At 36.8% G+C, this 17,255-nt stretch overlaps 1 protein-coding gene across 19 annotated transcripts in view; it reads left to right on the forward strand.

Moving 5' to 3' along the window:
• CADPS2 (calcium dependent secretion activator 2) overlaps positions 1 to 17,255 on the forward strand; it is a 295,682-nt gene that overhangs the window by 131,975 nt on the left and 146,452 nt on the right. For all 19 annotated transcript variants that reach the window (XM_032687469.1, XM_032687472.1, XM_032687479.1 and 16 more), the window contains exon 7: positions 14,787 to 14,898. In XM_032687469.1, the coding sequence (XP_032543360.1) occupies positions 14,787 to 14,898 (112 nt within the window). The remainder of the gene's footprint in view (positions 1 to 14,786; positions 14,899 to 17,255) is intronic.

A 17,255-nucleotide genomic window follows, 5' to 3' on the forward strand; every position in this document is an offset into this window, starting at 1 on the left:
AGTGCAATTCTACTACTCAGTCAGAAGTTTCAAAAGCTTTGACAGTGAAAAGGAGAAAATTAGATACTCAAATGAATGTTTCAAAATGCCACTCTAAGCCAGTGTCCTCTTAGAGTAGAAATTAATGGAAGCATCAGTCAAGTGCAGACTTAAATCACAATTCGCTATTCCAAAATGCTGAATATTTTCTCCATTATTTTTATGAATCTCTATAAGTATTACTTAAAATCCCTGAATACCTGTCTTGGTTTAAAGACAAATATTGGGGTGGGAACTCCAGGAAAATGAACACCCTCCCCTTTTATTCCCCCTCTACTACAGAGAGACAAAAATAATATAAGGAGGTTATAAGTGAAAAAATAACAGTTTACTAACAAGGAAAAATAGCAGCACCACAAAAAAACAAGGGAAACGGCTTATCCACAAAAAAAAAAAAAAGGGAATCCACAGCATCACATGGTACCCTGGAAACAAAGAGGAAAGAGAATAGTGGAGTGTCCTCCCTGTCAACCACCCCCATCTGCCCAGCTAAAGAAAAGAAAAGAAAGCAGAATATCACAGAATATGCTGAGTTGGAAGGGACCCACTAGGATCATCAAGTCCAACTCCTGGCCCTGCACAGGACCATCCTCAAGAGTCACACCATGTGCCTGAGAGTATCATCCAAATGCTTCTTGAACTCCATCAGGCTTGGTGCTGTGACCACATCTCCAGGGGAACCTGTTTCAGCACCCAACCATTCTCTGGGTGAAGAACCTTTTTGTAACACCCAACCTAAACCTCCTCTTACACAAAAACCCCGGAAAATTGTGTTTCTCACAAGGACTTCCGCTACTAAACTGGCCACTCCATGTCACCTGGTTAACAGGTTCAGGTCTTAACTGCAGCGGTGGTATTAGTTTGGAGTCTCTTTGTTCCCTGCCACATGTTGCCCCTGGCATGGTGTGTTGGCCCTCTTGGCTGGGCTGGGCTGCAGAGTGGCAGCAGGAGCTCCTGGCACGGGCAGCGGTTCTGCGTGGCAAGCGGGTGGCGGGCGAGCCACAGGGGCAGCCTCTGGTGATGAACGAGCAGTGGGCAAGTGACGGTACTGGAGCTCCCGGCTCTGCTGCTGTCCCAGCGAGGCAGGGAGAGTTATCAGCAGTGGCTGAGACCTCGGAACAACTCCAACCCGTGGCAAACCCCTCTCTTCAACTGCCTGTGCCAGGTGGGCAAAGTGACCCTTTCAGATGATGCAATGGTGTGAATGTTCATCGCTATAGCTCCTTCTCCTGAAAGGAGTAATAAGGAAAGAAACAATGTTCTTTCTTAAAGGGGAGGTGCTCAGTTAGAGTTCCTAGAAGCAGAGCATAGTTTTATCATAGTATTTATTTTTATAATAAATATTTTCTGGTTTCTTAATGCTTTGAACCTGTCTGCTTTCTTTCTCTTTGAATAACAATTTTGTGTGTTTCTAATGAAGTGCTTAATTTTCTTCCTTAGCAAGCTAAATAAAGCACTGCTTATATGTATGTATATTAATGAATAACTAATGGTTATTCTGAAATGCAAATGCTATAGAACAGTCTCGTTTTACTGAGCTTATGTCTTGGGTAATTTTACAAACATCAGTTACACAGCTTCACACACAAACCCTATGAAATTTTTATTAGTTTCTTCATTCCTTCCAACTGTTTCCTGCCTTTTAGCCCTGATGAAAATCCCTCCGACATAGCCTGTGACCTTTTCTTCCAGAGATCAGTAAGCAGACCCCTCAGAGGGCCCCTTCAGTTGTGTGAAACTTTGCATAACTTTGTTGCTGTGATGCCACAGGGAGTCATCTGGAAAAATCCAGTGCTAATTTCATTTTTCAAATGTTACTGAGGTGGCTTCATTTTTAGTCTTGTGGAGTCTGGTGTCCACATGTTTTCTTATCACTGGGTTTTATTCACCCTGATTTTTAAAATAGTTTGATTTCTCGAAAGTGTAATGTTTTAGGTATGTGTAATCATGCCTAAAGATAAAAGATAGGAATATGCTATCTTTTAGCACTACAAGTGACATTCCCTTGTCACATATTTATGCAATAGGAAAAGATCATATCTTGCATGAAGAGAAAATTTTAATAGAGCCAAGATATTCTTCATATTTTGTTGCCAGTAATTGCATAATCTTATTAAAAGGGCTGTTATATATTAGAAGTATGTGAAGAATACATGATTAAATCTGACTAGAGGAGGCAGGGAATCTCAGTCAGTAATGCACAAATAAAGTAAATGCTGCTTATATTATTTTTATGCCATATTCCATCATAGTTAATTCCTTAAAGTATTTGAAATATGAGAACTTGTGGATACATAACTAAAGATTACACAGCAAAACTTTCATAGAGAGGTTTAAAAATAAAAAAAGGATAAAAGGTCTAATTTCTAAAATTTAAAACTTCCTTAAATGACATGTTCACTCATGAAAAAATCCCACCCTTTTTCTTTAATAGGATGTTTTGAGGATATGGCCTAAGATGACATTTCTGAAGAGAAAAAGGGTAGATAACATTTATAACCTGTGACAATCATGTTCCAAACATCAGATAGTTTTATTTCTTCATCATAGTCCCTGCAACTTTCTAATTTTGATTTTTGATTAAGGGAAACAAAAAGATAATACTTAAAACTATCACCCAACTTTTGGTTGCATGACACAGATGTACAGTATGTGAGGAAAGAGAAGGCCCAGCTATTCTTCCCACCTGCTACTGCTCTGCATCTGCATAAATGAAACTTAATTTTGTCAGTAGTCATTCAATTATACTGTTAATTTTCTGTAATCATTCCTTGTATTGTTTGCATGTGTAGAAATCCATGTTCTTGCTGTTGCACAGGAGAAAAAGTAGAATAAAAAAGTTGTGCCTGCCTCATATTGCTTTGATTCTTAAGTAGAAAATGAATAGAATAAACACAGGAAGAAAGGAGAGACAGAAATACAAGTTTTGGCTGATCAGAGAGGGAGTAATCAAACTCTTCTGTTGCTAACAAGCCAACCAACTCTCCTTACAGTGAGGGTTTTTTTCTGGATTTTTGTCTAGGTGCTTTTTTTATTGAAATGAGTATATCCGCACATGGGATTTTTTACACAGGGATAATGAGATTGCAGTTTCATAGTGCTTGATTTAATTGTGCTTAACTTGCTGTTCATATGCTTCCTATTGCATCTTCTGAGGGTAAATTCTCTTTAGGATTTAGCTTTTTGATCAAGGTCTTTTACTGGATGTATTTCACGTGTTCTTTTGACTGTTATCTCTGAAAATTTCTTACTTGCATATAAGTGCCATGAAATCCAGTGTTGATACAACAGAGGGTAACAAAGTGGAATTGCTCATCCTACTTTTGGCATACTGATTTATTTTCTTTAAAACTTAAATACATTTTATGCAACATTTACAAAAGCAAGTTTGTACATCAGAGAACCTCTGTGTATCATTAGTAAGATTGTTTCACAGGCTAAAGCTTGAGCAACATAATTATGCTGTTTAAACAGTACTGAAAACTTGGTGAAGGTGAGCGTGATCCTTTAATAGTATTTTGGAATTTTAGGGAGGTTAGTGGGGATCATGACAGGAAAGAAAGTATGTCTGCTTTCATAAACTAGGTTTGATTGAGTAGCGTAATGACTATTATAATTTTCTCTAGGATTCATCTTTATATCTCTAAAGGATAAATTCCATCATTGCTTTCATCTTGGCGCAGTTTTTGGTGCAGTTCACAAACTAGGGTGGAATAAACTACCTTTCAAACAACTGGGTGCTATGATGAAACACCATATATGTTGGTCTAGTATCCAGCTGTTAAAGAGGAAAAAGAAATTGACAGTAGGAAATTATCTGATGTTTTCTTGGTTCTGCAAAGCAAATGATAGAAAAAAACCAAAATATACATTTATCCCAACCTGTGTTGTGGATTAATGATGGAAGAGTTTCACAAAAGGAATATGGATTCAGCTGAAAATATACATGACAGTTCTATTCAGTTATTCATGATGCCTTGGTGCTATATTCTCTTATTGATTACTATTTTATATTGTCTAAGAAATTTTTCATCTCTCTTACTGCAGAGAAATATGAATTACATAGAGGCTTTTAATGTTAAAAGAGATTTGAAGCTCCACTGGATAATAATCTGAGCAACTTGATTTTAGCTGGCCTTCCTCTGCACAGGGTTTGAACTAGATGACCTCCAGAGGTTCCTTTCAGCCTAAATTTTATGGTGATTCTATGATTAACTCCCAAAATTATCTATCTAAGGGACTTTTGAAAACTGCCAGTGCTAGAAGGGAATATTCAGTTTTCAGATAAAGATAAACATGGTGTGGAAGAAACTGGGGTGAGACAAGATAGTTAAGGTTGGTTGTATTCTCTGCTCTATTTGGATAGTTAACAATAAACAAAATCCTTTTGACATCAAGGCATATATTAGGGTGTATAATATATATCCCCTATATAATATATAGAGAGAGCGTTAAGCCTCCTTATCTAGTGGCACTGCTGAAAAGAATAGCTGTTTTGGGATACTTGTCTTCTTTTAAAATGTAAAATGACATTACATGTCTCTTGCAAGACTGATACCAGTTTTATTTCACAGCGCATTTTGGAAATATTTGATTTTGAAGCTGCCACTCCCACTTTTATGCCTTTCACTATAATAATCGGGGCTTGGAGAAAGACTGTTTATATGCTCCTTAATGTACATGACGTATCTGTTTCCATTCTTATTCCCATCTAATTCACAGCAAATGCAACTAATATTTTGCAGATAGATAAAAGAATTCTCTAACATTGTGCTAAAGCATCTATGGATGTGTGATCCAGCTTAAAACTGGAAGGCATTTGGCTATGAATAGCATGGTGTGGAGCCAAAGCTAATTAAATCTTGCTTAAAAGAAAAATGTTTTAGATCAGGTTAAGCCTCATACTAATATAGCTACCTAGGTATAGCTACCTGTCGCTGTCTGGGTCGAAGTGAAGGCAAAGGCAGCCTGTAAAGTATGATCTAGAGGGATGGTGGTCTGCCAAAAAAAAAGGTGGGATTGAGAAGGACTACCTCAAATTTTATCCCCAGTCTCCTCCTGGAATACTCTGGTAGAGTGGATTTAAAATTTGTCATTCAAAGTGGTCTGCACCTGCCTCAGATTTGGAAAATGTAATTACTGTTTATGGGCAACAGTTGACAGGAAAGCAACTGCTTTGGATTTCTGTTAAATTTTTATATGATCAGAATGTACTGTTTTACATTTTCAAAATATACTATTCTTGTATCTTGGTTTGAAGAGACCTTTCAAAAATTTGCTTATATTCATTGTAAGCGATATGATACAGGTACATTCAAATTAATTTCTAAACATTTTACTAGATACAGTGTTTGTATTGGAACAGATTTTACAGTTTTATTAGTTTCGGTTTGTTGTTTTGGGTAAAGAGAAAACTTGAGGAAAAGGGTTTGAAAGAAAGAAGTTTTTGCTTTTGAATCCTGTTCAGGCTATGAGTACTTTTTACATGTCAAATGCTCATGACATTCAGAAAACTTCTTTTCACCACATCATGGGCAGACTGTTCTCTGCTGTCACTGTGTTAGTATATGCATTGATCCTCAGAGATGTCAAGAGGTCCAGTACTTTAAGAATACGGAATAGTCCACTGAACAGATGAAGAAAAAATATTTATAGACCTTGAAACTTCTTAACAACTCCATATCATTTCAGGTATGACTCTACAGGTTAATGTGCCTATTTGAAAGCAATACCAGCAGATTGAGTGTAGGAGGACAGCAAAAACAAAGACAGAATAATGTGGACAGCTGATAACAGTAGGAGTCAGAAAGAGTAGTAAAAGAGGTTTCAGAATAAAACATACCAGTTGGTGTGATGGAAACTGGAATACTGCAATTTTCTGATTTGATTCCTGGGTCTTCCCTGATAGACTCTTCAGGCTCAGGTGAGTCAGTCTGTTTTGTGATTTGTTTTCCCCCATCTTCTGACTGGAGTGACAGCATCTACCCACTTCATCAAAGTACTGTGTACAACAAAGTACAACATTTTGTAGGTTTAAAGTGTCGTACAAATACAAAGTAACATTAAATAAATGGGACTTGCAAATTTTAACAATGTGCGGATGGATTCATAATTATCTTTTTCAAGGTAAAAGTGAAATAAATATGCATATAGAAATTTCAAGAGCATAAATGACTGTATCTTGCTTTGTGTCCATCACCAGTCTCTAACTGGGTTTGAAACTTGGTGGGAAACTGGAGTTAATGCTTTATGAATTCTTCACATTATGTGTATCAGTGATTCCTAGTGCCTGGCAGTGTGTCAGTCTAGCTTCATACCAGTGAAAATCTTCACCCTGGCTTGTCTTGGTTGTCTGTATTGAAAGTGAAATGGGAAAACAAGACTAAGTAATAATTTATTCATACTGTTTATATTTGTGATGATAGTAGTTGTCATAATAGCATTCTGTACTGTTAGAGTGCACTTTTCTCATTTTCACTATAGGAAGCCTAAATGAGTGTTTTTAGTTGGTTACTTATTATGCATTGAACCCCTCTTCTGGTTTGCCTTTCTGGTTTCTATTAGACACTTCTTTATTTTAAAGAAAAACTAGTCACAGATTCGTTGTATCTTTTTTTACAAGCAATTTTCATATATTGATAATTATGTTTAAAAATAAATACATGATTATGTCTAGCTCATTATTAGTTCTATGATAAATAGTTATTTTGAGCTCTGTTAGTTCCTTTATTTAAAACAGTTGTTATTTTACCAAAGGCAAATCCTGAAAAAAACCTGCATATGATCAGGTTATTCTTTCTTTCTTTCCTTTCATATTAGTCTGGTTGTGTAAAGGAGCTTTAAAATATAGCATATCCATCAAAACACTGTACCCTTGCTGTTGCTGAAGTAAAGATCCAATTCAGAGCTTTTTGTTCTTGATAAAAAGTTCCAAGAAGGGATTCCTGTTGTTTCATAACAATTACCCTGAAACCCCTTAATTTTGTTGCTGAATCTAGAGAAAAAGAAAAAATACCCAAACATTTTCTGATTGGCTATACCACATAGTGACTCAACAATGCACTCGGAAATGAAATGACAAGCTACTTAGCGTGCGCAGATACAGGTCCTGAACACCCAACTTTTTTTATAAGGGCAGTGTTGAAGAGATGGTTTGTTAGTCTGCATTTCAAACCACTAGTGTGCCAAGTCAGAAGTACCCATGTAGGTGGAAATAAATGTTAAATGGTAAAAGACAGTAGTGTAGACTCTGCTTAGGTGGAATCAAAGGTGACCCTTAAAGGCAATTGCATGACTTTCCATCCTTATACCAAGACTTACCTTTTTCCTGTACCGTTCCTTCCTCCTGTCATCCTTCTCTGTAGAACAAATTATCTTTCTCATACCTATATTTCATAATTTTAGGATGATTTTGATGGAAACCTCAGGGTTAAACCCATTACTATTGTCATGCTTTTTCCCTAGCTGACAGCCTTTAAAATAGTAGTTAAATACAGGAAGTATTTATGCAAAATATCAGTGTTTCTTCAGTAGGGATTGTAAAACAATGAATCTGTAATTCTCACCAAGATTTGTGCATAAAATAGTGGAGACACAGTAACACAGGGAAGAGTAAAGACACATAAAAGATTAGATGCAAGCAGTGATGAAAGGCCCAGACACATGTCCAAGCTCATGGTTTAGTTTACCTGAGCATGTGGCTCACCTGTGCTTCTACTGTCAAAGGACATTATGACTTGTTTAGAACTTTGTTTATGCATTGGTTTTCAGCTGCAGTTTAATGTGCTTGCTCTGAGCGAGGAAATTATGCTCCCTGTGCTTCCATCAAAATAAATGAGTAATTTTCAAATAGAGAAATAAGAAAATGTAGATTATTTTTTTCCAGGAAAAACATTTACAACTTAAACCCCATTATAAGCATTATAGAAAGGTACAAGCATACAAGCTCTTTCCCTTGTGATTTCAAACATGAATTCCAGATTCCACTGATGTACTGGAGAATGCATACATAAATAAATATATATGAAGAGATAATGGCTGTAATGTTACATATAAGAAATAATCCTTACCCTATTAAATCTTTGGTGCTGCAGAATAAACTTGTGTTGTTTGTACAGTAACTTTCAAAATCATTTTTCAAGAAACTTCATTAAAGGGAGAAGCTTCAATGTTCATATTATTTTGTATGGTGTGCAAAAGACAGAAAATAAGCTTGCCTTTGGGTTGTATAAGACACCTGTTAACGTTAAAACTATGATTTCTGGTGTAGCGCCCTGGTGTCAATCAATACCAAATGGATGGGTATTTTTGTGCTCATAGGAGAAAAGGAAATGCTTATATTTTTCCAGTTATCAGTGGGGAAAAGCTAGTAGCAATTAGCAACAACTAATACTCCCTTTAAGAGTCTCAATAAAAATGCCAAAATCAGATAAGTATGGATTTAACTCTATTTTTGTTTGTCTGAATGGATCCTTATCGTCAAATTATAGATTTATTGTCAGATTGCTGTAGGATAACTTGCACTGCTGGTACAGTGACTGGCTTGCTCTCACATTTTTTCTCTCTGCATACATGCAATTGGAGTTAGTAATATGCAACAGTTCATAAATTCCACACGCACGCAATCCTTCACTAAAAACGGAACATTTGTCAGGCCTGGATTTGAAGTGTTTTCAAGTATCAGTGTAGTCAGATGTGTCAGGGAGGGCTGAGCCTTATCTGTCCTTTTATTTCCTGGCCTTTCATGTCATAACTGGCACTGTGAGTATGGTTTCTAACCTGAGGGTTATAGATACCTCGTCTTCTATGGTCAAGGTTTGTTTCTAAATGAAGTAGAAGCAGCAAAGTTAGTATAGATTCTTGAAATAGTTGAGACACAGAGATGTTACAGAGAACTCAACATTCTATTTCCAGTTCAGCTCCAAGATGTGCAAAGATGAAGTGCTGGTAAATCTCTTACTCCTGTAAGATGCCTAAAAAACTGGCCTGGATGGGTTTTCCAGCTCATTCCAGCTCTGTACATGTCCCTGTATGGATAAGAAATAAGAAAACTCTTCCTGAAGACCTCTTAAGGTAATTTAATGGATAGTTAAGAAACCTGTTCAGGTACATTTATGCAGTAGAGTTAAACAAGAATCAAACCTAGAAAGATGCAAAAGGAAACACCACCAAGGAGAGCAATACACCCTGGTACTGGTTTCAGAAATGAGATTTCCTTAGTGCCAAGGACAATAAATTCCTGATGGTGTAAAAATTCTATAGACTTGATATTTTATCAGAAAGTATTACAGTAAATAGAACTAAAATAAAATTTCTAGATATTTGCTTAGAATAATAGATTTTATAAATTCACTCCCATGATCTCATAAAGAAAAGTTTTGACTAACAGAGACCATGAGTAGAAAGGAAAACCTGGGAGAGAAATTTGCTGCTGTTTCCAGTGTATGAAATGTGTTCCAAACTGAAGCAGAACAATAAATTTGCTTAGAGGGGTTTCTGTGACACAGTGATAAATCTTTAGCTGAAATAAACATTCACCTTCTTGCTGGTAGTAGGTACTTTTGCAGTGAAGGGAAATAAACTTTGGCAATGGATTCTGTCACTAATTACAATATCAACCCACATACCTCTGACAGCAGCAAAAATATGGTGAAAATACTGAGGTTTATGGTTAAAGATGAACAATTCACTCCAGTTTCTATAGTAAAGGGAACGAGTGGGTGAAAGCAGAAAACTTATGTAAAGAAAAATTATATAGCAAAATGAGAGCTGAAGAGGTGGAATTGGATGTTTTTTTCAGACTTTGTAGTTTTAGAGGTCTCCAATATGCTACATGGGCTGCAGCTGACAGTGCAGTGAGCACACTGCAGCATTTAGTGCTGAAATTATTATCCCTTTTGAATGCTTTCCTAGCAAGATTAAAAAAAAACTCGAACAAAAAGCCCAGACATACAATAAAGGTAATTATATAACTTAATATGAAGACTGCATGAGATCCACACTTGTTTTGACTAAAATTTTGCACTTCCCATAGAGATACATTCAGCACCAAAATTGTTCACATTAACAAAAACCACTGAACGTATATCCATAAATCAGTGACTCCTCCAAAGGTGGGGGAAGTGGCTGATTTGCTGTTTCCATTGCTTAATTTGGTAATTAAAACATATGCTATTAAAATATAAAGTATTGGGTTTTTTCTATTTTGTTAAGAATTATTAAAGATACACTGACTGTAAATAAAATTTCAGAAGATAGGTGAATTAATTTGCATGGTCTTTCCTCTCACCCTTCCACAGTTCTGGAGCTCCATAGCAGAGCAAGCTTTAAATAAATTATCTGTAGTACACTTGGACTCAAATGAGTTCAAAGTGGCACATGTGAATTAATTCTCTTTTCACAGAAAGCCAAGTTACAACCTGCAGATTCACCGCTCCCCTGTATGAAAAGTAAAAGACAGCTGTAAGATTTATTTTCATGCTGAAAATAATATTTCACTGTTATTGGTGTTGAAAGTTAAAATATAAAGAAAAGTAACTTATCTTTATTCAGCATTCAAATTCCAGAAACCACATTGTTAGTTCTTACTTAAAACAGAAAGTAGCTCAATTAAACAACTAAAAAGTTTTTGTCTTACAAATATTATGAACAATCTTTTGCATGGTGGTTGACTTCTAATTTGTGGATCAGAAAAAACATTTCTGGGAAGTACTGTATTTTCTCCAGGAAAAATATCACGATGCAACCCCAACCTTCAAAGAAAGGTATAGATTTATCTGAGCTATACCTAGCAGCTTAGCTTTTAAATTTAAAGGAAATTTTCTGCTACAATATTCACTCCAGTGAAATTAAGCAGATGTTAGAACAGGAGATATTCATGTTTTAATAGGTATGTATGAATGCATTAGACAGAAGAAAAATGTGTTTTGGAAGAAAAAATTTAAATTTTTGGGAAACCAAGTAGATATGATTATATTAGCACGTAAAATCTATAAAGTCAAATAAGACATTACAGTAATGGTAATAAAGATCTACATAATGATAATTACTGTTCAGGTATTGATTCCATGAATTATTAAGTATCTTCCTAACCTATTTTCAACATTAAACTTACCAGTTCTTTGAACAGGTATACAGATCTAGAATGAATAGCCAAAAGTATGGAAAAAATTGATGGAATTTTACAGTGGAAATAATAAATGGTTCAGTAAAATCATGTTTATTTGTTAGGAAGGCTATATTTATGATCTTGGCATTATAAAATTTATGAATTTAATTGCACAGTTCTTAGTTACAGATGATGATGACACTAGCTGATTCAAAGTGCTTGTTTGCATTTACATTGTAATTAATTTTAAGTTGGTCTGTACGCTGAAAATCTGATATCGCTTATTATTCTCTGAGATATAGTAGCTGAAAGTGTGATATCCATTTCAGTGGAATTTGGTTAAAATGAATTATTATTCATAAACAGGAAGAATAAACAGATAATTAATTTGTTGACTGGAGTCTGACCAGGTGTCATAAAAGAAATATCCAGGGGGGGAAAATAAGTTGAAATATGACAGATCTTGAGCACCAATATAATTTCGGAATAGTAAAGAGTATTTCAAAATAGGCTTGCTTGTGTACACCTGCAAGCTTTACTCAGTCTATCCCTTGTTTTGGGTCATCCTTAGTAAATGCTATGTGCCTGGTTTCTTGTTACATTCATGGCACAATCTTTACAGTTCAGAACTTTAATAGGGCTGAAGTTTATTAGTAGGTATTGACAGTGCAAAATACAGCCAGCAGGGACCTTCTTGTTGCTACACTTCATTTCGTACTGACGAAAATGCAAATTGCAAATTCTTATTAGCATGAACGTTCATATGGGTTAAACTACAGCTGGGAGTTCAATATCATACATTTGATTAGGCTGTCATTTCTGAATTCCACTTCAGTTTTTGCCTGATGCATTAATAGTATGCGTAATAACATAATAATGTGCTTTTAAATGTACAACATAAAGATAAACTCAATGTCTCTCTGGATTATTGGATCTCTTATGCTCATGTTCTTTCTTGGAAGAAGCAACTAAAGTGAACATGGTACCACTTCTATTTTCTTTGTGTTTTCTCAACTTCTAATTTCAAATGGCATGAATTGATACCTCTGCAACAATACAAAGCTTCAAAGAAACAGGACTTTTATTCTAGTAATCTACAAGGAACAAAAAGATGATCTATGTGTACTTTGCTTTTATATTCACAGCTGAGAGGAACATTAGATGCACACAAGTAAGCGTGATGCTAAAGAATACAATCTTAGATTTACTTTTTCTAACAGAACATGATTTCTCATGAGCTCTTTCATGAGGAATTATTGTAAAATCTAGTCCGTAAATTCTGCGATCATCTAACAGATAATTCACTTCCAAAGACATGTTCTGAAGAGAGTATGAGAGTCTGCTGAAGTTCTGGTCAGCCAGGAGCATGCAGGTCAACGCATGGAATATTTCTACCATAACCATTAAGCTTTAGGAATTGACTCGGTTGCTTTTCATGCCAAGATTTTCGCTTACTGCTGCAGATGGAACAAGGGATGGGAGAAAGATGTCAGTCAAGGCTAGTGATCAGATCTGATGTTAAAGGTGATTTCTAGCACAACATGAGTTTCTAGCACAACAAGTGGATGACCCCATGTTACTCTCATTCACCTCAGTCTCGCATTGTGCGTCTAAACTGGAGAAGGAGCAAATTCTGTCAGGCTCCCTGGGCAAGGCTCATGTGTACCCCATCCCTCCCAGCTATGTCCTTCAAAAATGGAGCCTGAGTCTCCAGAGCAAGCTGCACCAGTCTTCAAATCTGGTGCTGGGGTGCTCAAACCTGCTGCTTAGCTTGCAGAAGCTGAGTCACTGCTGGTGATGTTCTCTTCTTTAAATGCTTTAGTCAGCATGACCTTCCATTTCTCTTCTCTTTTGTATGAGTTGATGCTGGCACTAGATCTTTGTAGAGAGGATTTGGGTTTGGTTTGTTATTTTAATGGGAGTTTCTCTTGGTTTTTTGCATGGTCCTGTCCATTATGGCACGAACAGTTTAAGGATTCTGGAAGCCCAGGGACAAACAAACCTGACACCTGAGAGAGCAGGTGGAGGTATCAAAGTGCTTAGATTGTGTTTGCAGTCTCAAGGCAGCATCCTTCCTGGAGGCGAAGCTGAAGATACAACTATCTCATCTTTTATGAACATGCTTCCTCCTTGGAAATCTCATTTCTGTATTGTGACAAAACCTATCCTTGGGACCGCTGCTGAGAAGAGCAGTTGTGCTAGGCAATGTCTTATCCTGCAGTTGCAGCATTTATCACCGGATCATAAAACAGGTTTTCTTCCACTCAGCAAGGTAATTTCATGTCAGAGTTCCTATTTCAATTACCTTTGCTGAGGTTGAGGCTATACACACCACAGACAGAGAGGAAACATCTATCTAATCCAGACAAAGCAAAGAAGACAGAATGTAACGTAAGATTCAGTTAATTTACAGTGAACCTGACTTTTGTAGTCTGCATGTTCAGCCACCTGTAGGACTGGTTTACACAGAACTGCTGCTTCCTTAAAGCTTTCTAGTTTTAGTTACATATTACTTTCTAGACTTTGTCTTGAAGTCAGTAACTCATGTTAATAGAAGGATTTTCTTTTGCCTAATAGATTGCTACTGTGTGTTCACTGTCCAACAGTGGAGAGATTGTGTATTCTTCAATGTAAAGTAAAATTACTGCTTTTTCTAAATGAGGCCTAAGATTTTGGCTTGCATAATACGTACTTTTATAGAGCATACTCTTAGGGTCACCTTTTTTTTTTTCATTTTATTAGTTTCTGCTAATTATAATATCTCAAACAGTGGAAAAACATGAAGAGAAGTTGGAGTTGTGCTTACTTTTTGCATTTTGTTTATGCCTAGTAGCATAATCAAAATCAGTATCATCAATGCAATGAACTCCATGTGGTTGTTTAGAAAAATGAAATAGCTTGTTGAAGGAAGTTGCAATTTGATTTGTATAACTTTCCTTTTTTGTACTACTGGCACACAGTGGAGGGAAGGCTGACAAATCAAGTGTCTTAATAGAGATAAGAGATTAACAACTAGAAGTCTGTCTGCCTAATTACTGTTCTCTAAAAGCATGAAGCCTTGTGGCGGTAATTATCTTTCAGAGCTATAGTCACTGATAAATAACACTTTTTTTCCTTTTTTTTTTTTCATTTTTGTTTATATTTTCCCTACATTTTCATACTAAGTTGTAACATCTCATAAAATATAAGATTTTTTCTGCCTAAGTCTCTTAATTTCTGCAACTCACTGCAACCTGTAGTGAGTTGAGACATGATTCTTTGCTGAATTAATATGACTGGTATGTACAAGATAGTGACTATAGTATGTTTCACAGAAAATAGATCTCTATTTGCTTTCTTGCTTGGTTCTGTTTGTCCCTATAAGGATATCATTTCAGTTCTTTGGGGTTTGCCATTAAAAATTTTTGGACTGATTTTTTATTTAAAAAGTAATGCAGAAAAGCCAATTTTTCCATGTAGATGTTTGATTTTGGATTTTCAAAAATGTCTCTCCCTTTTCTTTCCCACCCTCTTCCTCTAAAAGCTCGAAAATTAAGTTCTAGGTGTGCATTGATAAATATTCTGCAGAAAAGGTCATAGTCCTATCACTCTCAAGCCTCTCCTCAGCCCCAGTTAAATTCTGTTGTTTTCTTTATTGCAGATGGGGAACCCAAGGGGATTTCACCACTACTCACCCTCGCCCTGTTGTCAAAGTAAAACTCTTTACAGAAAGCACTGGGGTGCTGGCACTTGAAGATAAAGAACTGGGAAGAGTGAGTATTATGTGTAGACACAAGAAATATGTGAGAAGTGATGGGTAGAAGTGTGAATATTAATAAAACATGCCATAAAATAGTATAAGCCATTCAGTACCAATCTTCTCTGCTGTGACTGTACCAAACACTGCTTTTTCTATTAAGGGTGACTTTTCCTAGTGTTCAAAACATGATATGTTGACTTGGATTGCCTTTCAGAAACTTACATAGGGGATCCATGGTGGTTCTCTTTGTCATGTTTAAAATTTTTTTAATTTCTACATGGCATACCAATGCTTTTAGCTATTCAAATTAGGAGTGAAAGGGAGAAAGATAAGATTTAGCATGTAGTAAATACAGCAAACAATTGGGGAAAGGAAAGGAAGGACTTAAGTGGTAGAAGGATGAAGCAGAATGAGAGAGGAGTTGTGGAGATAGTATGTTGGACTAAAATAAGAGCTATTCTTGTATTCCATGACCTTCTCTTCTCTTTTCATGTTTTTCCTATCTTGACAGGATCATTTGTCCTTTTTAGGCCAAAATCAAGAGCTAGAGAGTGCAATGTATTATAGAAAGAATAGGGTAGTGTGAATGAGGCAGAGAGTGTCTGCAAATCTTCCCTCTTTCTCCTGCTGAAGTTTTCCCCTCTGACATATAGCACATGAAGGATAGCTCACATTTTAATGCTTAGTTCTACAATCAGAGTCCTGGATGTTTCTCATTAAAGCAAGCACAGCTTCTTGGAAAGAGCTGGGTTCTTCCTCATTTTGTGTCTTCCAAGCACTGGTAGCTACACAAAGATAGATTCTCCCAGACATTGTGTCACTTGTTAAGGTCAGGACTGTATCCCCAGAATTATTCTTCTTGCCTCATCTCATGTCCTTCTAAGGTCACTTGATCAAGGATGGCTGAGGTGAAGGTGAGATCTGTGTGGGGAAGGCAACACCCTGGCAGGAGCCAGGCAGGCGATGTGACAGGGACAGGGGAGCCACAGGGGTGTACCTGAGCAGACCAAGGTCACTGTATCTGGATGCAGAACAATCAGAAGAGACACTGAAAGAGTGGACTTACAGGAACTACACAGTGCTGCTAAACATAGAGAAGTTTCACCTCTGTCCCTCCTTGCTCAGTCCTTTCAAAGAAGCAAAAGAAAAGTCAATGCCAAAGTGAAGGGCAGTGGAGAAGGGCCTATGTGGCCGTTGTGAACAGTAGCTAGCAAAGTCATTGTCCAGGGAGTCAGAGAAGAAACATCATCCATATAAATAGGCTAAAGATCACAGGTGTTAACAGGATCCTCTGGCTCTGCAACCTTAAATAGCCAAAGTTCAGGTACTGGCCTTGGTCTGCTTTCTTACGCTGTAGCCTGTCTGAGTTACTAAGACAGGAAGTTAAAAAGATTTAAAATTTAATTTTAAAGAATGGAAACATTTCAAATGTAAAATATTGAATATAGCTCTTACCTTAATCCCCGATGGTTGGTTTGTATTTTTTCCCTGCTTCCTCTCCCTGCACCCTCCTGGCTGCCTTCTGACACATCTGTATTTGTCATCTGGTCAAACCACTTTAAAGAAGGTTTCTTGGCTGGGAGGGGTGAGGGGAAAGAGGGAAAATAAAACTAGTTAATTGAGAAGGAACTGAGCAGTGAGCTCAGTGCCCTGTTGTTGGAGTCTGACCCAGCTTTCCCAGATACAAAGCAAGATATATAAAAGATGAGGTAGGGAAGAGCAACCTTCTCTTTCTGTTTCTGATTCTTACTCTCTTGTTGTTTTTTGGCAGAGAGGCTGCTTGCTTTTGTTAGATGCTCAGAGATTTGGCAGTTTTTACCAGAATTAGGCTATTAAAATAATTTCTTTTTGCTGTTTTTTTCCCTTTGTCACAAAGCATAAAGGCCATCACCTTTTCTCCCCCTTGCATTAAAGCTTGTGCTGAAATTGGGAGTAGCAAACAGGAGTACCCAAGAGGTGCTTGGATATATAAGCTTTTACGCTTTATAATCCACTCCTGATTTACCAAAAATGTCTAGCCCACATCCTTGTCAAAAAAATACCTGCTGTAAAAGACAAGTCAGTAAAAGATAAACCTCCCACAATGACCTTATGTGCAAGGTCCTTAACAGTGGAAAATAACGTGAAAAAGAGCATGTTGGATGTGCATTAGCCTATTTGGGTGTCTATCATTCTGCACCTCCCAGGTCTGACAATACTGGGGGTTCCTGACAGATGCCTTACAGCTCATGGGTATAGATACTCAACTCAGGAAAAGAAGGAGTCTTCCAACTTTCTTCTTTGGTTTAACCAGAGTATTTGAGAGTGGTGATTGCTAAGGTTCAGAGGAGATTGGGAGAATATTTGATAGAATTTTTACAAAATAATTTG

Source organism: Chiroxiphia lanceolata, chromosome 5 (assembly GCF_009829145.1).
Source record: "Chiroxiphia lanceolata isolate bChiLan1 chromosome 5, bChiLan1.pri, whole genome shotgun sequence".
Lineage (NCBI taxonomy): Eukaryota > Metazoa > Chordata > Aves > Passeriformes > Pipridae > Chiroxiphia > Chiroxiphia lanceolata.